Here is a 25,778-nt window from a genome sequence, read left to right on the forward strand (position 1 = left end):
TTCTGTTTTGAGAGGATTTTATTGCATACATACAGGTTAAGGTTCATTGTGTGTTCTATGTAATGTAGCACTTCACAACACAACAGGATTGTAAGAACAACCATCATTTCACCAAACCAATGATTTGTTTAGAAGCAGTAACATACTAAACATCGATTTATATCCTTATAAATCATCTTTGTCGGATTTCATTATTCACAATTCCAAAAGCTGTACTGTGAATTTTCGTCTAAATGGCTTTGACTTTTACGTAAGAGTGATACCCAATCGTGTTTTTTAAGTTCACACTTTACTTCACAGACATCACGTCACAAGACAACAACTTTTACATTTTCCCAATATCACTAATGTGTTTGTCGTACAAATTAAATGAAACATTACTAATCTGTCTGCGGCTGCAGATTACAAACCTCTCCTGAATGCTACTCCATGTCAGACACATGCAACCTTAACAGTAACTTTAAAACTGTAAAAAAAAGCCCATCCCCTTTAAATACGTCCTACTCCACACTGAAATGCACCGCGTTGTTCAACATACTGAACACATGAATATAATTGAGCCAGCACTCAAACAGAATCAACAAGGAAAACAGTGACACATCTTTATACAGTACAGTACGTAGCTTATGTTCGCCGTTTGTTTTCATAGTACAGATAAAACACACAGTACATTCATACATGAAACGTACAACATATTTTTCCAACTTATCACAATGTGCAGACATTAAATCTTAAAAAAGAGAAATTGGCCTAAATATGTAAGGCGACTGTGTATATGTAAATGCGTTGTTTCAAACTATTATTGGATGATTCTGACAACTGCAACACAATAATCCATCCATTCGAGGTGCCCGTATAGCTCAACAGGTTAAGTGGGCGACCCACATACAGGGGCTGGTCCCCGACGCAGCGGCCCGAGTTCCATTCCTGCTCGTGGCCCTTTGCTGCATGTCTTCCCCCCACTCTTCTCCCTCCTTTCCTGTCTGTCTCTCACTGCACCTATCAATAAAGCTGAAAAAAAAAAATCCATCCATTCATTATCTATACCACTTAATCCTCATCAGGGTTGCAGTGGGGCTGGAGCCTCGGCAGGGGACACCCTGGACACATCGCAGGGCTACAGACAAACTCACACTCACATTGACACCTACGGACAATTTAGAGTTACCAATTAACCTCAGCATGTTTTTGGACTGTGGGAGGAAGCCAGAGTACCTGGAGAAAACCCACGCATGCACAGGGAGAACATGCAAACTCCATGCAGAAAGATCCCGGGAAAGCCGGGACGCGAACCAGGGATCTTCTAGCTGCAAGGCGAAAGTGATAACCACCAAGCCACTGTGCAGCCCCACAACATGATAATAACAATAATAATAATAATAATAATAATAATAACAGAACAGCATAACAGTTAAGTTTCAGTTTCTCCGCAACACACAATTCTCACATAAAATCAAAATATGGGGATTTATATGTTAAGAATGAATTTAAAATTGTAATCTGTAAGTAAGAGCGCTATTTAGTTTCATGTTTAGTTCCCTACATTTGGGCACAATATATAAAAAAATGAAGCTGTAAGTCACCTTCAACCTTACTGTTTAATTTCAGATCACATGCTGGAGTCCAGCACTGTGACGAAATACACTAAAAAGCCTCCACTGTTTGTTGTTGTGCTGCAACAGAAAGAAACGAGAATAGATTCAAGTAAAAACTGACCATGATAAAAAAAAAAAAAAAATGTAAAAAACACACACATTTTAGGACTGGACAGCGAGGCAAAGAAAAAAGTCAAGTTAAAAGCAAGTCTGATCACAGTCGCCCGTGCTGAGCTTGTGCTCGTCTCTAGTCTCGGTCTCGGTTTGGTCCTTCAGTGTTTACAGGTAGGGATACTGGTTAAGTTTTCGTTGGTAAGCAGCACTAGAGCGGTGGAAAGGCTGCTGCTGCTGCTGCTGCTGCTGTTGGTTGTGGTTTCCATACTGTCCTGCAGCAGACCCTCCCAGGGCTAAACTGCCGTTCTTCTGGAGCAGCGCCAGCGAGGAGTAAGCTCCACTCGCCCTGCCGTGGCGGGAAGAGCCACCCTGCATCTGGTCCACAGCCTGGGACACGGAGGCCAAGGCGGCAGAGGCCGGGTAGGCGTACAGGTTTGGGGTTGAGCTGAAGAGGGTGCCCTCATGGAGCCGGTAGGACGAGTGGGAGGAGACGGGAGGAGGGTAAGTGGGCTGTCGCCTCAAGGAACTGCTTCCTGTTTGCTCATGGGAAGATGTCATCACAGACTGCTGTACCTGAAATAATAGAAAACAAAGACGAGGTTTTTGAACAGAAGCTCAATCCTAATGCACACAGTTAGGTAGAGAGCTGTACCATGAAGATTAGTGTGTTAGCAGCTGAGTTTTCAGTGTCATGACCTAGCCTGCTAGGTCACCATGGTAACTGATGCAGCACAGCAAACCTACTCAGCAGGAAGTTCTGATCAGAGACTGGGAGTTTAATCAGCTGTAAGAAGCGTCTTGCTCACCAGTTCATTTCCTGATAATTCTCTCTGAGTGATACAGATTCTCAGCTGAGGAAATATGTTTATCTGCAAAACATGCTGCGCTATAAGTTACTAATTCCAGTGAATGAAGCTGCACAGTTACAGTAGTGCAAACTGTATGTGTTACGCAGCCATGGGAACCTACATGTAATCATTGGTTAATGCAGAAAATGGATCAGTAAGTTCATTTTACAACGCTTGTACTGCAACTAATAGAACACAGATTTTAAATGTAATATTCTACTGGCATTTATTACAGAGAATATTCAATCAATGATATTAATTTTGCTGTGATTTGGCCAAAAACTAAAGTGACATCTTTCATTACAGGACAGGGTCAGATGTAGGTGCACTTTTTAAATGAATAAGGTTTCAAGTGAAACGCTTTAATGCGCAGCTGTTAGAAATAAGCAGCTGCCTTGAGAATCACTGAAACAAACACATTAACTTTCACAACTGACAGTTTTTTCGCAGCACTCTCTTCTCTCTCTCTCTCTTCTCTTGCATCATTTACAATAGTAGCACTTATAACTGTAATAAATGTCCATTATAATAAGTGGTTCCTCTAAAAGAAGTGGACAGCACACAATCGGTCCCTTTTGTGGAACAAAACACGTTAAAAGTCTGAAGCAGAACACGTAGTTAACAAACAAAGCTAATAACCACCATCATGATACCCATTATCTGTAATTGGGGTTTTGGGTGGAGCCAGTGAAACAAAGAAAATCTGACAATTTCAAACTTGTTTCACAGTACAACCCTCAAGGATCGACTGCGAACATTTTACTTATATTTGCGACTGCTGGTTGATTTATACTTCAGTACAGCAGCGTTCAGGAGCCTCTTTACAAATATATGTCACAGCAACTCAAACAACAACAACTGTGAAGTAATATGCTGTGTTTACATGGCATAAATGAATGCATCATAGCAGAATCTCCACAGTAAGTTACAAATCTATTTTAAAAGATACTCATTAGAATATTGCATATGTGACATCGAAACACCTTTTTTTCCAACTTTGAGACACATTACTCTGGAAAGCTGTTGTTCTGTTTACTTAGCCTCATATGCTTCTAAATAATAATTGCATTAAACTTTCGTCTCCTAAATTTAGAAGCCAAAGTCCCTGAACTACAACAAACCACATATTTAAACAAGCTGGAGGAAGTATGTAGCAGTAACCACAAGTTTGTAGCACTGGTGTTGTTATGAGACAGAACTGTGGTCTTTATGGGTTCACGTCTGAGCAGAGTTGTGTTTGAAGGCTGTTACCTGACTCAGGTTGAGGGGCTGGGATCTGCTGGATGCAGCCCGTTGATGGCGATCAGTGGTGGAATCTCCTGGCCGACCGGACGACTGAGCAGAACCCTTCTTGGACTTTCCTGAGCCACTCGTAGCTTGGTCTGCTGATGGAAGTAAAATGGATCAGTGTTAGTCAGTGCAGTTTAATCTAATTTACTATTCAGACAAATAGCAATGTCAAACTTTTCTGACTTTGCTCTTGAAATCTGAATCTCCTGTACAACAAGCGAGCAACATTTTAACATACAACAGTGTAAAAAAAAACAGTTGACTTTGGATTTTTTTCAAATCTTAAGCATGCTGGAAAATATTGGTGACTCTCGAATCCCAGAGCTTTGGCTGGTTTAACCCTAATAAGCATCTGTGAGGCAGAGATTTGACCGTGATCTGGGGTTTTTGTCCCAAAAGTTTACAAGCTATAATCTTAAATTAAGCCAAGATCTGCACTATTTGCGTTGACGAGACATCAGCCTGATATCTGCAGCCAGCTGGATAGCTAGCGTTAGTTCATCTGAAGTTATGATCAGTGTTTTTTTCAGTCTATCCCTCTTGTATATGCGACATCTACAAGATAGCAGTCCAGGTTTGATAATAATGCAGTCATAACAGTTTGCAGACGTGCAATCTGTCTGCACAGACTGTAACCCAAGTTCTTACTGCAACATCTGTGTAGAAGTCTCAGAAGTCTCAGACTATTGGTTTGACAGAAAACAATGCTAATGTGGATGGTCTTTGGGCCCAAAACTGCAGAGGCGTGCACAAAATCTGTGTATTTTCTCACCACTTAGCAGCCTTCATTCAAATGAAGGAGACTCTAACTGTGGATATACTGGAGCTGGATGCAGGACTCAGCCTCGCTGCCAGTTTTCCACAGTGTTTTCTCAGCCCCTGCAGCCCAAAATAATTTTCCCCATAGACCACAATTATAAATTAAACCTCCAAGTGCACACAAGGTCTATTATTACTGTTTTATGAATTTTCAATCCATTAGGGTTTTATATATATTGCCTGAGCCTAGAAAAGTGAGCAGAACGTGCATATTTTTGCGGTAAAACACAAATGTGCATTGGGGCAATAAAAGAGAAAGCAAACAGTAGCTACAAATCATTTTTGGCTGATACGCCATGTGAGCAATTTTAGTTCAACAAAGTGGACACCGCAAAGTAGACATTTATACAGCATGTAGCCCTAACTGCACTACTTAGAACACGGCGTTCACAATTAACACAGGCGTACACATCTACTAAGAAAAGGTGCATCTGCAAAGGTTGATCACACATTTTCACACATTTTTTCATCCAGCGCTGGTGCATTTGTCAGCATGAGTAGTCTAAACAGGGATTCACTGAGAACCGTTGTGCAACTATGTTTAGTTATTTCACATTAAATCAGTATGAAGTGAATGAAGAATAGGCAATAAGAATAATAACAGCGATTTAATTAAATGTGGATTTTATGTGACTGAATGTGAGTTGAACAGAGCAGTGCAGCAGAGGACCTGGAGCTGCTGGAGTCTTGTGGGTTGTGCTCTCTCCAGGCTGACTCTTCACAGACGGCATGATGACGGCCAGAGACTTGGTGGGCTGGGAGGTGGTTTTGGGGCTGAGGGGGCTGCTGGTGGAGGAGTCGGAGTCATGGGAGTCATGCACCGTCACACAGCTGATCACATTGGTCCTCTGGCTCATTCCAGAGCTGCAAGAGTAAATAATCATTTCATCTCTGTCCAACGTGTACAAAAATCTATTTATGCCAATATAGCGAACATACAAACTTGCTTGGGAAAAAAAGAGTAAATATGGCGAATAGACAAAATAGTTCCAGACAGGAAATGACTCACCAAGCAGCAGGGAACTTTGTCTCATCTTCGTCCTCTGAGTCGCTGTGGATGGTGATGATGCTGACGGCAGGACTGGGTGTGTCAGAGATGACGATGGGCTGAGACTGGTCACCGGCAAAAGACGTGCTGTGAACCGCAGTGGTGGCTGAATGCACTGATGACACCAGTCTGCAGGGGGGAAAGATGCACTTTCACTGTAAGGTCAGTCCATGTTGGTTAGACAGAAGGCAGAAAATGTGTTCCTGCACCATCTCAGATTTGAATCAGTCTTCATAAATGTATTATTTAGGGCCCAAAACTAAATTCTGTGAAACAACTTGACAGAATGTTGAGAAATTCACGTTTCATGTTGATAGAAGTAGATTTTTTCACACCTAGGAAATTCTCTTGTTTTTTCCATAAACGGCTTAGCTGGAAAGCAGTATTTAAGGTTTAATATCTCCAGAATGTATTCCCAGAGCCATGAAAGTTGGTGAGGATACAGACAAAATTATTTTTGGCAGATACAAAGGGTCAAATGGCTCTAGCACAGGCTATAAAAATGGTAAAAAAACAGTGAAGACTTTTTAACTAGGGTGATTCTGGAGCCCCAGAATCACCCTAAATGTGTGTGTGCATGTGTGTGCATATTTCCTACTAAAAATACAATCTTTGGTCAACATTACAGGCATTATATCAAATATGTATACCCCTATGCAAACCAGTTTTTTGGATCTACAGACGTACACATTTGTGGATACATTTGGGATCTACAAAGGTATCCACATCACCATTTTGACTTGTCAAAATCACAAAAAATTAGAACCTTGACTTATTTCCCATACAACAAATTCTTCTGTTAGAGACCTCAGAAGTTGGTAAATGTCAGCCAAAGAATGTGTTTTTAGCATGAAACATGGATACACCCATACAGTTACAGCAACTTTATGGAGCCCAAACAAACCTAAACATATATTAACAAACCTTGTTTGAAAATTGCGTACTGTTTCCAATTATAAGGGGCCAATAATTCAAAATTTGACCTCTGCTAGAGCCACTCAGTCATTTGGATCTACTGGTAACAGTTTTGTTTGTCTCCACATCACGCTTCATGGCTGTGGAAGTAATATTTCAGGAGACACTGAACCCTTAAAATGGCTTCACAGCTAAGATGTTTCTTTGTAGGTGACAATAGAAAAATTCCTGAAATATTCCAAAATACTTTACACAACTTAGATTTACGTCACACTTAACAAATAGCTAAACTGTGAACAAAATCTGATACTGTGGAGAAACTCTGGAATCTGAATAACACAAACTGACCCTTATTGCAAACACTGTGTATGCTGTGAAAACTGAGACAGATATCCAAAGCGGTAACTGACACTGATCCAAAGCTGTTCATTAAATTACATTATTCTTCATGGTTACATGCCAGAACTTCTTTGTGCTGGTCACAGATCTTTTAAATATCTGATCTGATTGTGTTTACAGCTTGTAACATAATAGAATAATCAATACATTGCACACAATATGTTTGTAACCTTACAACCTACTAAGGCACTTAAAAGACGTGAATGTGTGAAGGCTGGACTGGATACCTGGCTCTGCTCTCAGCGTGTCGAGCCTTCGATCTCTTGCCCGGTTGGGATCTTGAGTGAGCAGCTCCTGAGCTGTGGTTCTGTGAGGCAGCGTGACGACCAACACCAGAGTCCTGCTGGCTGACGCCATCATACTGGCTGCCATGGCGACCCCTGAGAAAAGGACTCTACATGAGCAACCTGTTATATTTGAAGCCTAGACGGAGCTGAAATCAAGTCAAAAAATTTGGTCGCAGTTTCTAATGGAGCTCAAATGTGTTTTGCATCCCTGAAAATTTCGTGTGGCTATCTTCTGAACTTATGAAGTTATGAGGGAAAGTGCTGGAGTAACAGGAATTATAAAGTGAGAAATTTTGATCTACCTCTATGTACTTCAAGGGCCTGCAACTCTGAAAATATTCATAGTATGAAGGTAAAAGTTTGCGAAACCAACCTCCAGCCTGAAGCCTGCTGACTGTCAGCGATAGGAGCACCCATGGGTGAATCCGGCACCACAGCCTGCCCAGGGTTGTGGATGGACATGCCAGGCATCTGCTGCCATGTGGAAGGGATGAGGATCTGCTGTGTCCCTGCTGGCCAGCCCTGCTGTATGCACATATAGATGATGAAGATACTGAAAAACTGCAAGGAACTGGTGCTAAAGATGTGAAATTAAAAGTACAGCGTGTCGACCACAGTGCAGCAGAAGTCTGAGACACAATCAGCACATGTAGTATTCAGATAAATGTAAATGCTCCTGTTTCCATCTTACAGCAAGAAGTCCAGCAGACGTCACATTAGAACAATGGCACACTTACAGTGGAACAAAGCAAATTAGTTAGTATCCCGCATCTCACTTCCAGGTTTATTCTTTGCGGCATTTGTAACTGCTGAGAAAGAAATGTGCTAAAAGTGACTTAAGAAACAGTAAATTCCATGTCAAGCTCAAAGTAAACATTTCTCTCAGGTTCTGATGCCAAGCATTCATGCCAAACAGAGAAAAAACAAAAACAGAGACGGTTCAGCCAACCTGAAACGGAAATGTGTTAGTCTGAGGCACAAACAAGACAGAAATGAAGGCATTACAGTTGATTCCACAGCTACGCACTCGATACAATACCTCAGGTTGCCTATTTTCACAACTTAATTTGCAAAGTATGGTTGCAAGAAAAAAATTACCGATTGAGATAAACCTTTTAAGTTGCAAACATAATGTGATGAGTTCTGTTAACCCTTTGATGTGCAGTGTGAATCAGGAGATACCCATTTTCCATTGCATCTGGGTCACTTTTGACCCATGTTGCGCATCAAAGGGTTAACATAATATTGTTGGTAACTGCATCAACTTAACAGCGAACATTAGACTGCAAGCAAAAGCACAATCCAGACTGGTGAGTTGCACATGCTTCCTCAGCTGCGCATCACTGAGATATACAGGGTGTCCATCAAGTCTCTTTACAGTTTTAAGAATTTATTACAAAGGCAGCTGATAAGATATCTTAACCAGAGTTGTTTTATTGTAATCGGTGTTTATTAAAGTTTGTAATCACATTGAAATTGTGTGTTTCAGGTGTCCTGTTGGTGAAAGAGGTACTGTTAAATGAAACCCTAAAAAATGGCTACTCCTCAGACCGGAGGATTGGAAGGGATGGGCCAATTCCTTGTCCACCATGTTCACCAGATATCACTCCCTTGGACTTCTTTCTATGGGGTTATGTTAAAGATATCGTGTATCAAACAAAGACACGGGACATTACTGACTTGAAGCATAAGATTTCTGATGCCGTTGCCACCATTGATGAGGCTATGCTACAGCGAACATGGCAAGAAAGTACCGTCTTGATGTGCTTCGTGCAACTAATGGTGCCCATATAGAGGTGCATTAAATGAGGTAGAAAAAACTTTGACAACCACTTATTTAAAACAAATCTGGTTAAGATATCTTATCAACTGCCTTTGTAAGAAATTCTTAAAATTGTAAAGAGACTTTATGGACAACCTGTACGTTGTGAGAGGGAAGAAGAATAAAGAAGAGAGTTCAGGTAGTGACGATGGTGCTTTACCAGCATGGAGGTATACTGATCCAGCGAGCCTAAACGTGGCATCCCTGCCACTGAGGCGTACAGGCCGCCTACCAGCAGAGGGTCATAGGAAGCCTGGGAGGTGAAGGGAGGTGGGGGGAGGTGTTATGAGACCATGTCCTCACTAAACCCTGTGAACATATCTTTCTGTCTTCATTGTGGTCCCTCATCCAGACTAAAATGGAACATGTACATCTAAAAAGCCACGGCCTGGTGCTGCTTTGTGCAAACATCCCCAATACTGTTAACCAAACAGATGGAGGCAGTGACATGGCATTTCATTGTTTTCTAACCCAAGAAGGAACAACTTCGGTTGGACTTCTGGTGGTTTGACTTAGTTGTATTTTGCAGGTAAAAGCTTGCAACCAGCTCCTCATTTCACAGTGATTCCTGCTCCCCTTCCACTTTCTATGTCTGAGCTAAGAACAATTTCAAAGCAGCTGTCCAGACACTACAAATTGAAACACTCAGTACAGCAGGCCTGCTTGATTCTGTCAGTGAATAGCTTTAAAGATCTGCAAAGATTATGTTTACAAACATTTGGTGTCTAACAGGTGTTTGTCTACTGGTTATGGACAAAGATTTATTTTCTACACTTGGCTGATTGCAGTGAGACAAAGATTTAATCATCGATGACAGAACTAGATGAGTCTTACATTTAGCTTATCTATCTATGAAGTCTGATTTTACTACAGCTGCAGGACCAAAACAACTTGTGAACACACCTCGTAGAGCTCTGATGCCTGATGTTGATCTGTTGTCTAAGAAGATCATCATCAGTCAGAGATGATTTAATGCATCTTTTTACTCTGGAAGCAGCATGTGCCACTGACACTGACTTGACCAATTTACAGATACATTTTGCTGCACACAAGCTTCGTAAGGTGCTCAGGTGGGTGGATCAGAGCATTTTAATATGAATTGAGGTGTATGCACAAACAAGCTGAAACTTCTGCATGTTAATGTAGCCGGTTTAGTGAGGACGCAGCCTGAGAGGACACTTTTAGAGCAGGACTGTTTGAATCCTATAGAAGAAAAGTCTTTGCTTGATATCAAGATTGTTCAGTTTGTTATGACACCAGGACAAGATATTTACAATGCTTCTATGGAGAGTGTAATGAGCAGCGTGCAAACCAGTCTGGTAGCATTTTTAGCTGGCGCTGACCAACTAACTTTACAGGTTTAAATGACAAATGCCACCAGCAGTTGTAGCAGATACTATCAGACTGAATCTCTTTGCCTACTTTGGCTGACAGTTTCAAGTCTGTCACACCTCAGACCACTGAGGAGCTCAAATCAAGCACTTGTTCCTGGTCCCTATGTTTATCAAAATATGTGACATTATTATTGTTATTGATGCATCGGCTCTTTAGCAGCATCTTCCTGCTGTAGCTGTTCAGAGTAGAAGATTCTTAACTACTTTATATACCATTAGTTTCCCAATTTATGGGTCACAGTCTTCCAAAAGGGCACAAGATAAATCCGGAGTGTCATTTCCACCATTAGTTCTGCGGCACAAATTTATATGTATGTGTTTGATTAATATTTTGTAGTTTCAAGTGATGAATAATTTGACTTCTTTAGACCTCAAACATTTCATTAAATGAAAACATTTGAGAAGTTTACATGAAAGACATCCCAAAAATAGTCACAACGTACTGAAACAGGGGCTCTGAGTGGACACTGCTTTAAACTAAACAGGTTGGGGGCCACTTGTTTTATAGATTTGCTCTATAAGAGCTAAGGCAGTGTTATGCATTCAGTGCAATTTCTTTGTCTGTCTGTCAGCAAGATTGCGAAAAAACTACCAGCTGCATCTTATGAACCTTGGTGAAGAGGTGGAGAATGGCCAAATGAGAACCTGTTAAATCATGGTGCTGATCTGGATTATGTTTTAAAATTGTGAGAACTGTATTGGCCCTGGTGGAGGACTTTTAGTTTCAAGAATGTCTCCTTTAGAAAGTAATAAGTACAGGTGTCAAATGCAATGGAGTGAAAAGTAAAATATTTCCCTCAAAAATAAGGCAGCAAAAAACAAAACATATAAACACAAGTAGTATTATACCTGAATAAATGTACTTATAGTTAATTCTGATTCAATAAAGCTAAACTGAAGCCCAGCTTTTACCTCGCAGTCATGCTGCAGTGGCTCTCACCTGTGCCAGCATGCTGGGCTGGATGTGAAGAGACTGGGAGGACTGGTTCTGAGGAACTAAAGGTACAGAGTTGTCCATTCTGACTGGGTAACCAGACGGCTTATTGGAGGTTTGAAGACCTACAAAGAGCAGAAGGAGGCAGATTTTACCATGTACATATGTACCGCAAAAGAGAAATATGACAGATAAAATAAATTTTGTTGCTGAATGGTGAAACTGCACCATCATTCTTACCCTGGATGGTTGGGGGGCAAACTATGAGTGTCTGCTGGAAGGGTTCAGTCTGGGCGCAGAGCTGCGTGGGTCTGGTCTGCAGAGGAACGCCCTGCTGGGTCAGACCAGGGATGTTGATTGTGGCCTGCTGGTAGAGGCCGGGCTGGTAGTTGAGCAGCGGGACGTTGCTGCTGAGGGACAATGACTGGCCTCCTGTAGAGGCCATCTGGAACATACAACATACAGAGAAGTCCAGTTTCAATGACTAAAAATATGAGACCAATTCAGCAAGAAGATCCAGGCCTCAACTATCAAAGCATGTGGTGGAAACAATTTTTAAAACACGTGGCTGATGTTCTACATTCATCCCTTTTCTGCAGAGTTTTCAGAATTTCATGTTTTCAGACCTGTATTTTCACTGGCAAAAAAATTGAAAACTATTTTAAGGCTTCAATATCTCCAGAAAAATAACTCCCACAGCTATGAAATTTGGTGAGAACACAGACAAAATAGTTTCCAGCAGATCCAAATAGTTGAATTGGTTGATATGTACTGTATTTATATGGCTGGATCCATATTTCCTACAAATACAGTCCTTGGCTGACATTTCACTAACTTTTAAGGCCTCTAAAATGTTGACTCATTCGCTCATTTGTAGAACCTCAAAAACTGGTGAGTACACATTTATATACAAACATTTTCAGGAACTTTCTAGGGTCCCAATACCACCCTCATTTGAAATTATTGCACTTTTACCATTCTCAAGGGCCAAAAATTTAAAATCTGTCTGTATCCTCTCCAAATTTCATGGCAATGGGAGTTTTCTTACCTTTAAAATAGATTCGCAGGTTTTTTTTGTTTGTTTTCTTGGTGAAAATAATAAATTTCCCAGGTCTGAGGACATATTAAATTCTTAAAATTCAGCCAAAATACTTCACAGAACTGAGTTTTTGGTGTCAAATAACAAATAAGTCAATTCTGGACAAAATCTGGGACAGTGGAGCAACACCACTGTCTGGAATGACATGTACTGACCCTTAACCCTCATCAGTACCTCTGGGGTCCATGTGGACCCCAGAGGTATATAACTTGTCATATCTTTTTATTTGCAAGTTGGATTTTTCAGTCCCTTTAGGTAGTTGTCACCCACCTAGTTGCCATCACATACACCAAAGCTTATTTGATTCCAACCAGGTTTGTGGTGTATATATTTTTTAAAAAATCATTCGGGACCATGTAGACCCCAGCCAGACTGTGCATTCATCCATTATCTAAACACTGCTTAATCATCATTAGGGTCGCAGGGAGGCTGGAGTCTATCCCAGCTGACTCGGGGTGAAAGCAGGGGACACCCTGGACAGGTCACCAGTCTGTTGGAGGGTTACACATACAAATAAACAAACAATCACACTCACATTCACACCTACGGACAATTTAGAATTATCAAATGACCTCATCATATTTTTGAACTGTGGGAAGAAGCCAGAGAACCTGGAGAAAACCCCCTCATGCTCAGGGAAAACATGCAAACGCCATGCAGAAAGATCCCGGGAAGGCCAGGATGCAAACCGGGGATCTTCTAGCTGCAGCCCCCAGCTGGACTGTGCATCTTTTATGTATGTTTGTGTTATGTTGCTCTTGTGATCAGTTGCATTGTGTTTCATTTCAATTCAGGAGTTTTTAAGACTAATATTGTAAGTAATACATGTCAGTAATCATCAATATTAATCATCTGAACTATGGCAATCAAAGTTTATTTCTATAGCCCTTTACAACAGCCCAAAGGGTGACTAAAGTGCTTCACAGTGAAAAACAAGAGAATAACTTAAAAACAGTACAGTAACTTAAAATACGACAAACAATCACACTCACACCTGGACCCCAGTGGCAAAGAGGACAGTTTTAATCAAAAGGATCATATATATGCTATTCTACTACAAACGATTAATGTCTCCTTACTTTGCACCATCAAAGGGTAGAATAGAACATGTTAATTTCATTTCCTGCACATGATTCTGCACCAAAAATCACAAAAGTACAAAAATAGTGAAAATGCTGTGTTACTCTCATTTCATTTACTCTTGAATAAAAACATCATAAGTCACCCAAATTTCATTGTTTCTTTCATATTTGTATCTACAGACGACACACGTTTTAAGAAAATATATATTGAGAGGATATGGACAGGTACAGACAAATGAAACAGATGAAATACTACTGGGGTCCACCCTAACCCTTGTTCGTACAGCTTAGGAGGTACTGATGAGTGTTAACAGGATCTGTAAGAATGATGTTATGAAGAGGCAGATTAGAGGCAACATCCTGACCTGATTGTGCTGGTTTAGTTGGCTACTGAATGTGACGGTGAGGTTGGTGGCTGCACTTGGGGTGTTGTTGCTTGCAAACATATTTTTTCCATTCTCAAAGGCGCTGCATCTGCGTTTGCATATATCCATGTTTTGGAAGCAGGACTTGACACTGTAAAATAAAAAAGAAATAAAAAATCATCAGACAACGGCACAGCTGGAATCCTGGAGGCGAAACAGTCACTAACTGACTGTCTACTTCCACCTCTACGCTTGTGTCTTACTGTGAGCTGTGAGGGAAGTGCAGCAGGTGCGTCATGGTGACAAACGGATGGTTGAGCGTCTTCATGGGTGTGATCCTTTTGTCTGCGTCTAGCGTCAGCATCTTCTTCAGCAGGTCTATAAACTCCCGTCTGTCAGCCTTCTCTGCCAGGATGTCTGTGCCCTCCAGGTTAGTCATGTTCACCTGCAGGGAGTCAGTGTTTACTATGAAACACCAGAGCAGTGTCACACTCATACAATATACGCTTATATACACAAAATTTGCCTGGCAGATCACAAAAGGACTTTATCACTTTGCCTGCTGATGAAACCACTTTAAAAACCAGACACTTTTCATTCTTAACGTCATTTATTGTATATATTCTATAAACTCATCAGCATCTACTTACGTCATTTGCACAACGAAGCACATTCTGTTCATTTGCACATTTCTGTATCATTCTTGTATATTCTGTTGATTTTTTCTACATTACATTTTAGATATTTTTGTCATATTTTATACCCTACCACAATATCCTGCATTGTCCTATTGTTTACCCCTTCATTGAAAATCCATGCTGCTGTAACAACTTCATTTCCCTCCAGGGATTAATAGAGTCATCTAACTCTAAAATGTCCTAATTGGCTTCCCTCGTTATTATAACCATTTCCAGCAACATTATTATAGTGTCATGCCCTCAATCGATGCAATCAATCAGTACCTTCCACCTGTTCCCCTCAGAATCAGCTGATGCTTTCTTAGTACAACAACTTTAGTATATTTCATGAAGCAACGAAATAATTTTATCTTAATACTACTAATATTTTCAGAGTTACAGACCCTTAAGTACACAAGGGTAGATCGAAAGTTTGCAGTTTTTAATGTGCGTTATTTTTTTTCCAGTTATTTTGAGCCCTCATAAATACCCAAGTACAGGAGATAAACACATGACATTTTCAGGAATTAAAAGCACTGGGGGAAAAAAAACGCAAATTAATAAACATGAGATTCTGACTCATCTCTACATAATTCAAGGGCCTGTAACTCTGAAAATACTCATAGCATGAAGGTAAGACTTTGCACGATTTAATTAAGTGCTGGAACTCACCTGCATCATATCATCCAGACAGTTGAAGATGTATTTCCTTGCCTCCTTTGACTTGATGCCCATCTCGGCCTCGTGCTCTGCAGGCGTCTGCAGAAAGAACAGCCACAGCCAGACCTCATTATATGCACTGTACACATACTGTGGAATTGTTTGTTCTCTTTGTGGACTCATATCTGTGGAGTGGCCTACTTTGAGTCTCCAGAGCGGGTAGCTCGAGTCTGGGCCTCTGTTGAAAAAGCGGCTGGTCTTTGTTCCTGCACTCAGCAGGTACTCTGCTGGAAGGCCCTGGGTCTGAGAGATGTAACGAATCTGAGAGAAACCAATGAAAAAAGGGGTGAAACAAATGTAGACTTATAGTGCTGCATGTTTGTGCTCAGTACATTTATACAGTTGAAACCACCTCAGGACTTACAGTGTGTGTGTGTGGAGTCTTGTTGGTTTTCAGGTTTGTCTTAAAACAACAGTCAGGTACCAATATGAACACTGGCCTTTCTTGCTGGTGGATCAATCAACAGTCCTCTCTAAGTGTTGGTGTGTTTTTCAGAAGTTTATCTGAGCCCCAAGCAGTTTCTGGCTGCTTTTGCTTCTTTATACACCGTGGGATCATTTTTCATTGCAATTTAAAGTCCTGCATCTCCATAGAAACAGAAAAAAACATAGCTAGAAGAAGAGAGAACTAAAAAAATGTGTGCCATCAAGCATAGATACAATGTCAGAATTCATTTAAAAGTTGAACTAAGCGCCCATAGGTGTTACCAATACTGTAAAGCAAGAAAACAGAACTCCACAGACAGATAATAAGAGAGAAATATTTTACTACTTCCATTTTTTAAATTTTTGGCTATACTTGTCTCCTATTGTTCTATGTAAACACAGTCTGCAGTTCATCCCAGTCAGTCAAAAAGTCCCAGAATTTTTGCGATGTGATTGTTGGTCACAGCTGAGTCAGTAATAGTTTCACAGTCCTGCAGAGGAGCGCATAATTTTATTGAGCTGAAATGTTTTATTTGAAATTTCTTTTGTAAAGCACTATGTAATTTTGTTTTTGAAGCAATTCATGACTAATATTTCTCATTTTTGCTGTTGTTGTATGAGCAGCTGAGTGTATTTTTAAGACAGACTTGAACATTTATGAACCTATCCTTGAAACATCCCGAATAAATGCAAAAGTGGTATGTAAACAACCTGATAGTCACTATTTTTACTGAAACTGTCACATGCCTCTAAACGTATCATCTTATCATCTGGGAAAACACTGCACATGGGCTTGGTCTTTACGTAGAACATGTCAATATTAAAATATTACTATTGTAGTATTTATTTTATTGCACTTTGGACAGACGCAAGCCAGCCGTTTCCCATATTTCCAGTGTTTTTGCTAAGCTAGCTGCTATCTAACAGACTAATATGAGAGTGATATTCGTAAGCTGGACTTCATTTTAAGTGTACTCCCGAAAAATGTGAAACATGTGACACAAACAGTTTGGAAATGTTTAAAATATGTATGATGTGTATTAGTATTTGCAAATAAACATCACTTTAAAGTGCATGAAAGTGCCTCAGATGACCTGATCGTACTCTGAGGCACCAGGATAAAGAGGCCATCCCAAGAACAGCTCAGCGATGACGCATCCCAAAGACCACATGTCGATGGCCTCACAGAAAGGAAGGCCCAGGATGATCTCAGGAGCCCTGCGAGCACATCAGAACCCATAAATGTCAAGATCGCAGCAGTACTTCGCATGCAGACGAAATTAAAGTCAAAATGCTCGCCTGTAATATCGAGACTGCAGGTAAGTGGAGCAAACTGCTTTGGACACGTGGCTGGCCGAGCCGAAGTCGATGACCTTCACCCTGTACGGCTGCCTCAGAGGGTCCACCAGCATGATGTTTTCGGGCTTCAGGTCGGCGTGGATCAGCCCCAGGCTCTTCAGCTTCATCAGCGCCGTGGCGACCTGCTGCAGGATCGGCCGGATGCACTTGAGCAGCAGTGGGCTGAACTTGCTGTGCTTCAGGAAGTCATAAAGGTTCTGCTCCAGCATCTCAAACACAAGGCACGTGTGGTTCTTGTGCTGGAAACACTCGTATGAACGGACAAAGTTGAACTCATCAGCGTTTTCTGTGCTCAGCCGGCTGAGGATGCTCACCTACAGGGGGAGGGAGATGGGATTATGTGCTAATTACTCTCATCCTGGTGGTAAAATTCTATTTGATCTTTATTGTTTCACTAAAAATGAAATGATAATCTGCTTTTATTTTAAGCACATTGTGTTGCAATTCATGCCCGAATAGTGCAAAATAAATTAATTATTATTATTACAATAGATGAATGATGGAGAAATATCATCTATTTGTAGATTGTGTTTCAACCTATTTTTATCATTTAAGTATGTAGTTGCTACAAGAATGAGTCTGGAAAGGGTTGAAATGACAGATCCTGTGGACATGGCTGGTATAGATATGCTTCTAATGCAAAATAAACAAAAAGTTACTGTCAAGAGCTTTCTGTTGCTTCCATTTGAGATAATCATGCCATTTTGTTGAACTACAGTTCCCATAATGCTTTAAAATGTCCAATTCTGTTGTGAAGAGTGCTTCCTGTTCACTGTGCAGCCTGAAGTTGTCACTGAACTGCTCTAATGCAGAAGAAAACTTTAAGCTGTGAAGATTCTCAGGCAAGTTCTGAGCTTATTTCTGTATTTTCTACACAGACTTATGGATGTTTATCTCTAAATCTATCAGTATCAACTCTGCTGTTTGTATCACTTTTAAAAACGACATTCTCACCTCAATCTGACCTTGCCGAGCGTAAGACGGATGGTTCTTCAAGATTTTAATGGCCACTATCTCATTTGTGCCGCGCTTCCAGCATTTTGCAACCTGACCGAATGTGCCGCGTCCCAGAAACTCGAGCACTTCGTAGCTGTTGGACATTGAGCACAGAATCTCATGCTGGACCAGCTGGTAGTCGCCCTCGCTGTGGGAGTTGCTGCTCTTGGTGGTGGAGGTGGAGTGTGCTATGGACTGAGCGGTGGTGGTTCCTCCTCCGCCTCCCGTGCGGTTCGACACCACGGGGGCCGACAGCTCCTCCAGGATCTGGACGCTGTCGCTGCTGTCCACCTCCTCGCTCTTCCTCTTCAGGCTGTACTGCTTGTGGTAGAGGTCGCACGGCTGCGAGGACGACTCCGCATCCTTGACGCGCCGGCTGGAGGAGGAGGAGGAAGAGGAGGAGGACGGAGGCCCGCGAAGGCTGCCGGTGCTGTCTGCCGCCCGAACCACCGTCTGCTCCCTGGAGCCGGCCGGCGGCAGGTGGTTGGAGTTGTACACCGGGTTGAAGTTGGAGCTGGAGGTGGAGGGAGCAGCTCCCTGGGTGGGGCTCTGCTGGTAGTAAGCACCGTCTCCCAGCTGGCTGGACACATCCCAGGCAGGGTTCTCCACTTTGAGCCTCTTTGAGCGAGAGTAGGCACTGGAGGAGACGGAGGGAGAGGAGAACACCTGGAGCTGCGACGCCATGTCTGGGGATAAAGAAGAACAGCTGCATCAGAGAGACATCTGACAGAAGCTGCTGGTAGCACAGATGTAGCGGTTTAATTATGTTGATGCTATTCTACTGATTGTTCTGTGCTGTTTATGTTGTTAAAATTTATTCTCAGTAGTATTATTAGGGTCCAAGCACTGAACGGTGCAAAAATCCTCTTGAAATCCACAGGTTTGAAGGCCTAAAAATACTTGAAAACTCCTGAAAATTTGCACACACATTAGAACCAGTGAAAAATTAGATACTTTATGAAACTTGCATAGGTGTGAGCCAAAATGGCTCAATAGCGCCACCTGGAAAATTTAAAACAAGCTCTACGACCAGGACATGTCACCTACAGCTATGAAATTTGGTAGGAATAAGTAACTTGTCACGATGCACATAAATGTAATTGAAATCCATATCTAAAACACAACAGGAAGTTGAATAATGTGACTTATTTTGGACCAATTTTTGCATGTTTTCAAAAGCTATAAACTCAAACAGGGTAACCCCAACAGAACTGAAATCTGGCCATGTCTACACCTGGCATTGGTGATCAAAAGTTATCAAAATGCTCCGCAAAAGTCTGAAGGAGTGGAAATGGCAGCTGGCGGAATTCCGACAATTCCCCATGATACAGGAAATGCTGTCTAACTAGCCTGCACATGCTCCAATCTGCCTCAGACTTTACATGTGTGATCACAGTCCAGCCCTGACAACATATCTAGGTTAACATACATTCACAGTGATAGCGCCACTTGGTGGACAGTCGCCATCAAAAAGGTCATAGGCTGAAATACACTCGTAGTTGCAGCGCCACCTGGTGGACATGCTTGACATCGCTGACCAACATGGGCGTGAGGACCCGTTCAGTGCTGCTTACAGCTTTAATTAAAGTATTTATTTCTCTTTACATGTCTCGTTTGAGCAGCTCTGTGAAAACAAGATCATGCATCCTAATGTGTTTATGTTCAATTTGATAGAATGTCTAAAGCTGCAATGATCAAACAATCAGGAGAAAATGAATCAGACTATTTTAATAATTGATACATGGCAAACAGTAGATGGCCTCAGCTTCGTAAATATGCAGCATTCTTTGCTTTACAGTGAATAAAATGTAATATTTTTAGGTTGTGAACCGATATCCGATGTGATTCATTATCTTAGGTTGTAGGAGATTTTTTCAAAGAGTATTATTTAAGCCTGAAAGATAAGTTTGGTTTATTTCAACCAGGTATATTGGGTGTATTTCTCAGTAATGTGGCTACTGTGTCTCTATGAATCATGTTAACTGTGCACTCTCCACCTTCACCGTAGGGATTCAATCAAATATAAATTTGAACGACTCCCTGCAGCTTTTCAAGGAACTTTTCCAAGAAATTATTCAAAGTAATCTGTTTAAACACTAGGTTTTAGCTGCTTGTATTGCGTGACTCCACATTTCTCGAAATCTCTACAACAAACTCAGACGACTGCAAAGTCATCCTGACCAGCAGAGCTACAATAGTCACAGTGATGGGCTGAAACTAAACAGGATCGCCCTTTAATTAATGTTATAAACAGGCAAAGAGCTAACAACCATCACTAATGAACATAACTGTAAAGTACAGACTAAATCAGTTCTTTTGTAAGGCATCTCTTTTGTTTGTGATTTCTGGCTGAATCATTGTTTCCTCCACATGTTTTAGTACATTTTGTCAACATTATCAATATTTTAGGGCCATATTTCTGCAAATTACATCAGCTGCAGTCAAAAGCTCAGCAAAATCCTTCTTCCAGGGTTTAATGAGGGGTTCAAAGTATCATATGTTTTATTTTTTTCTTTGCATCTCCTCAGGAATTGGATTGTGTTTTGAGGTCTTTCCACTGTTTCTCAGATGTTTTTCTGTCAGGCTGTTATTGCTTGCATGTGATCTTAATAAAATACTGAGCTAAACTCAAGACTGGCAAATTCCTGCATCTTTGTCACAGTCAACAAATCCCATAAAAAAAGACCACAAACAACAACAAAAGTCCATTTGTTGGGAACTGTTGGCATCCGTTGGTTCATTGGTTTGGTGCTAAAAGGCACAGGATGCTAGTAAAGACAAAAATCACAATAACATGTGATACATTACTAAAAATAAATGTTCTAATGTAAAACTAGAATAGTTAAGTAACTTCCAGCAATTATCCGGGAACTGTGAATGTTTTTTTCAGTAGGTTTGGTTAAGTCTGCATTTGCAGAGAAGCAGTTATCCATGTTGACGCCTGAGCTTCTTTTCTAAGTCTTATTCACCCTCTCTTAATCCCACTACTTGGTTTTCAGGTTTGTGAGTCTTGTTGAGTCTGTATCCAGTAATTATACTTAGCAGCAGCCTCACAGCAATGTTTAATCCTACTTTCTATGTTCTTGTACCTCATTATCACAAATGCGTTGCAGTGCAGCTATCGTTTTCTTTAATAATCAGTTAATTCGTTGATTTACTTTTGATCATAATGATTTCACAAAGATTTAAAACAGAGAAACACTGCACAGGTAGCCATGGTATAGAAGTTGTTTTCTTTCTAATAATCGCAGGAATATCAAGGGATTTAATAACAATAGTGGGTGTCTAATTCTCAGATGCTTTACGGCATATTTTTAAAAGCAACTTTGAGCTTTAACTAACCTTCATTTGAATCATGCAAACAATAAAATGGCAATTTTTACTGCATATCTTCCATCAAGACAGTAACACATCAGGTCTTGGTTCTTAATAAACCTTACTTTTATGCTTGTCTAAAGTAGACAAGCATAAAAGTGGAGAAATTTAAACAGCATTGACATATTTATGACAATATTTATTCATTATGTAAAAACACACATTTCACTGCTTCACTCTGAGCTGTCAATTATTCATTAATCAGCTATTATTTGATCAATTCATCAAATAATATTTTAGACAAGGTTCATATTCTGTTACTGGTTCCTTCAGTCTGTCCATTGTTTGTTCTTTTGTTTATTTTTGTCTCTGTTTTCTTTTTCTCTCTCACCCTTTATCCTCTGACCAACCAGTCGAGGTAGACGGCTGCCCTCCCTGAGCCTGGTTCTGCAGGCCATCTCACCTATTTGCTTATTCATAGAGAATCTTTGGATTTGTTATGTTTTCCATATATATTTTTGGAGAAGAGTTGTAGAGTTTTAAGCGAATTTTTTCAATTAGTTGGGCAATTTGTTAATATTGTAGGTTCTTAAGCTTAACATTTCAGTTTATCGGGCATTTTTGCACCGTTAACAATACTGTAGAGCCTTAACCCTAATACTTAAATTAGTCAGGTAATTATGTATTATGAATAATATTGTAGGTTCTCAACTTCAATATTTGAATTAGTCTGGAAATTTGCATTTTATTGGGGTCCTAACCAAATAAATTATCTGCATTAGTCAGGTGAATTTGCATAGTTATTAATATGGTTGGGTAATTGCTAATATTGTGGGTTTATAATTTGTAAATTTGTACCTTAATATTTAAATTGGTCTAGTACATTTAAATCATATATAATATTGTAAGGTGTTAACTTTAGTATTTAAGTTAGTCATTCAAATTTGTAATAACTGCACAGTAATAACTGAATAATCCACATAATAATTATACCTATAAACTTAATATTTACCTGGATCAATTTGTTTTATATAAAACATTGTAGTGGTTTTGACCTTAATTTGTATATTATTCAGTTGAATTTGCATTTTCTATGATAGTGTAAGGTCTCAATCTTAATATTAAAACTTCAAATTCAAAAGCAATTATTAATCAACTGGATAGCACTATGACTTAGCGGCTGTTATTTTACCTGGGCTGTAGTATGTTTTTGTTTTAACTTTATCCTAATTGCTGTTAAGTTGCCTTCTGAGTGTCCTGCTTTTGCTTTGTCTGTCAAAGCACTTTGTTAACACTTGTTTTTAAAGACGCAATATAAATAAAAGTTACATGATAATTACAATACCATATCATTATCAATTAATTAAGAACTGTGATTAATTTGATCATTATTATTATTACTGTGATTATTATTAGTCCACCTTGACATCTACAGGTAGGGTTGCCACCCGTCCCTTAAAATACGGAATCGTCCTTTATTTGACAATTAATTGCTGCATCCCGTATTGATTCAATACGGGACGCAAATTGTTCTGTATTTTCATAAATGTTCCATACAGGCCTGTCACACACTCATCAAAACCGTATAGTGAACAAAATAAAACACAGGAAATATTAAGGGCAGCCAATTTCATCTTCCTTAGACCTGTGTAGACCCGATGCGAGGTCCAGCAGATAGATCTCTGCATGTCCGGTCCTGTCTCTGGTTGCCTGGTTACAGACGCTGCTGCACGTGCACGTTTAAAAATGTCTACACCAGAAACTCCACCACGTCCAAAGAAGGAAAAACATCTGCAAATGTACAGACATGAGTGGGAAGAGTGGAACCCCTGGCAATGGGTACAAATTGTGTTTTCTGTTGCTCATGGACTGACTGAGGCAGCATTCATCAGTGGACCAACATGTAAGAAACATGAGAACGGAGAGAACCCAACCAGCAGGTCACAGTTTATCATCCCCCAGTCATCTCCTGAAGTAGATGTAATAAGGAACATCATGATGTGATCAGCCAGATTTCCTACGCTATATGGTTGTGAATTCACCAGAGGATGCTTATAATCATGCTGATGTGGCCTAAGTTGTTTATTATTATTTTAAACACTTTTTAGTTATTAATAATCATTTATTTAATAGCCAATATGTAATCAATAAATGGATTTTGCCTATCTAAAGAAAAACTCAGAATTCTGATATGTTAACAGTACTAAATCAATCAATAAATACATGCATACACATAAATAAGCTAATACATTCATTGTGTTAAGATAAGATTTAGATGGGAAAAAATGTCTGTAGAGAATTTCTTTGTCCAGTATTCTGCATTCAGTTGTTTATGTTTTTGTAGAATCCAGTATTGCACACTGGTTGCTCATTACATTTTATTTTAGTTTGGTTTCACTGTTTAAAATGAGGCCACTTATTTTCAGACAGAACCTGGGATCATAAAACAATACAAAATTCGTAGTTTTATGTTAATAAAGCACTTGAAGCATTAAGCATGGCTAAGTGCTTTTTTCAAAATTAAACATACCGCTCCTTGGGTGGTAGTGGCCCCGAGTTCAGTAAAGTTGGAGAGATATTCACAGATTCAGACTTCTGACATCAATAACTCATTAGATATAGGCTGTCAAAACATAAACGTGCTACAAGCCAAGTTTATTCAAAAGTATCTGTCTTTCAAGCTGCGCAAATAACATGTCTATGGAGTGAACAGGGACCATTTGCAAAGTGCAAAATCGCTGCAACAGTGAAGAGACACACAATTATTCAATAACTTCACTCTGATACACTGTAGTGTCACCAAAATCACTGCAGCCTTCAACTGGCTCCTGTTGACATCAATGTTATTCCTGCAACTTGAAAGACAGCTACTGTTGATAATACTGTGCTTGTAGCACATTGTCTACCTTACAAAGATGGGAAAGAGGCATCGTTTATGTTTTGACAAAGTATGTTTAATGAGTTATTGATCCTGGAAGTCCGAATCTGTGAATATCTTTCCAACTTTACTGACCCGTGGCCCCGAGGAGCCGTGGTGGGCGTCCTTTATTTTCATTTCTGAAAGGTGGCAACCCTATCTACAGGTCTCCACCTGAGCCTCACATCAGTTTCACTTTTGCCTCCTCTGCTGCCTGACAGTCACCCTGACACCGACCCTTCCTCCGGTAGTCTCACCTGTACCGGATGATTGAGCGCACCGTCGCCGATCGGACATTAAGGCCTCTTCATCATCATCTCCTTGCCGGGCTGTGTGTGGAGCTGCAGCCGATCAGCTGAGCTGCTCGCCTCCTGCAGCAGGACGGAGGACGCTAACTGAGCTAACAGCTAGTTAGCTCTCCGAGAGCATCCCACTCATTCCTTCCTCCGTCCGCAGCCTCATCGCGCATCAAGCGAGCAAACCGAGCATCATGTGCCCCGAAATGTCAGATGTTAAAGCAGCGAGCCCCGTCGGCTGGACGGAGCTCCATCATCACCGCGGACCGTCCGCTCGCTGCTTCCTGCCCAGCGACGTACAGTGCGTCATGACGTCACTGCAGCCAAAGATCGTCTGGCGCTCGACTGATTCTCCCACTCTGCTTTATTTCCCTATCTTTGTTTGACAGAACTGAACAGAGAGTCTGACCATTTGGCAATAATTAAACCATCGAAGCACAAGCAGTTTATTTGTTCCGGTCACATTTTTACTCACAGTGGGATCATTCTTTAATATAAAGTCCCGGAAATCTGTAAAAACAGCACAACTATGGCTAGAAGCTCAGAAACATCCTCTGTGCAGTATGACAGTTATGACACATATTAGAAAAAATATATCGTTTTTAAAAATGTATTTATTCATTTGTTTGTTTTACAAAACTAAAATACAATTAAATCATCATGTAGATTTGTATTATATATAACCTTGTAGGGTCTTAACCCTAATATTTCAATTAGCTACACAAATGTATGTTTTTATAATAATGTAGGGTCTTAACCTGAATGTTGAAATCATCCTAACACTGGAGTCTATCCCAGCTGACTTAGGGAGAAGGCAAGGGACACCCTATGTTGAAATCAGTCAAACAAATTTGTACAATTAATAATATTATGCAATCTTAATCTTAATATTTAACTTTGTTAGATTAATGTGTATTATAATATTGCAGGGTTTTAACTATGGTATTTAAGTTAGTCAGGTAAATTATGCACAATTTACTACAGTGTAGAGTCGGGAACATACCAAAACTTGTTGCTCTGTTTTGAGCCATGCTGTATTTATTTCATTTATGAAGTATGTT

General features: G+C 40.3%; 1 protein-coding gene across 6 annotated transcripts; it reads right to left on the reverse strand.

The window, feature by feature from the left end:
- On the reverse strand, positions 1–25,013 carry hipk1a (homeodomain interacting protein kinase 1a). 6 transcript variants are annotated; one of them, XM_035944076.2, is made up of 17 exons: positions 24,679–25,013; positions 18,148–18,875; positions 17,134–17,507; positions 16,929–17,052; positions 15,550–15,669; positions 15,361–15,447; positions 14,275–14,456; positions 14,012–14,162; positions 11,706–11,910; positions 11,472–11,590; positions 9,298–9,390; positions 7,689–7,837; positions 7,256–7,408; positions 5,676–5,843; positions 5,337–5,530; positions 3,809–3,942; positions 1–2,282 (listed from the first exon to the last, which is right to left on the reverse strand). In XM_035944076.2, exons 1-17 carry the CDS (start codon positions 24,716–24,718, stop codon positions 1,875–1,877), a joined length of 3,429 nt encoding a protein of 1,142 aa, XP_035799969.2. In that variant the 5' UTR covers positions 24,719–25,013; the 3' UTR covers positions 1–1,874. The 6 variants fall into 6 exon arrangements, with proteins under 6 accessions (XP_035799969.2, XP_023117194.2, XP_023117193.2 ...); XM_023261426.3 differs by having other exon boundaries at positions 3,809–3,939; positions 7,689–7,840; XM_023261425.3 differs by having other exon boundaries at positions 7,689–7,840.
- Positions 25,014–25,778: the final 765 nt, after the last annotated feature.

This window comes from Amphiprion ocellaris, chromosome 8 (assembly GCF_022539595.1).
Source record: "Amphiprion ocellaris isolate individual 3 ecotype Okinawa chromosome 8, ASM2253959v1, whole genome shotgun sequence".
Lineage (NCBI taxonomy): Eukaryota > Metazoa > Chordata > Actinopteri > Pomacentridae > Amphiprion > Amphiprion ocellaris.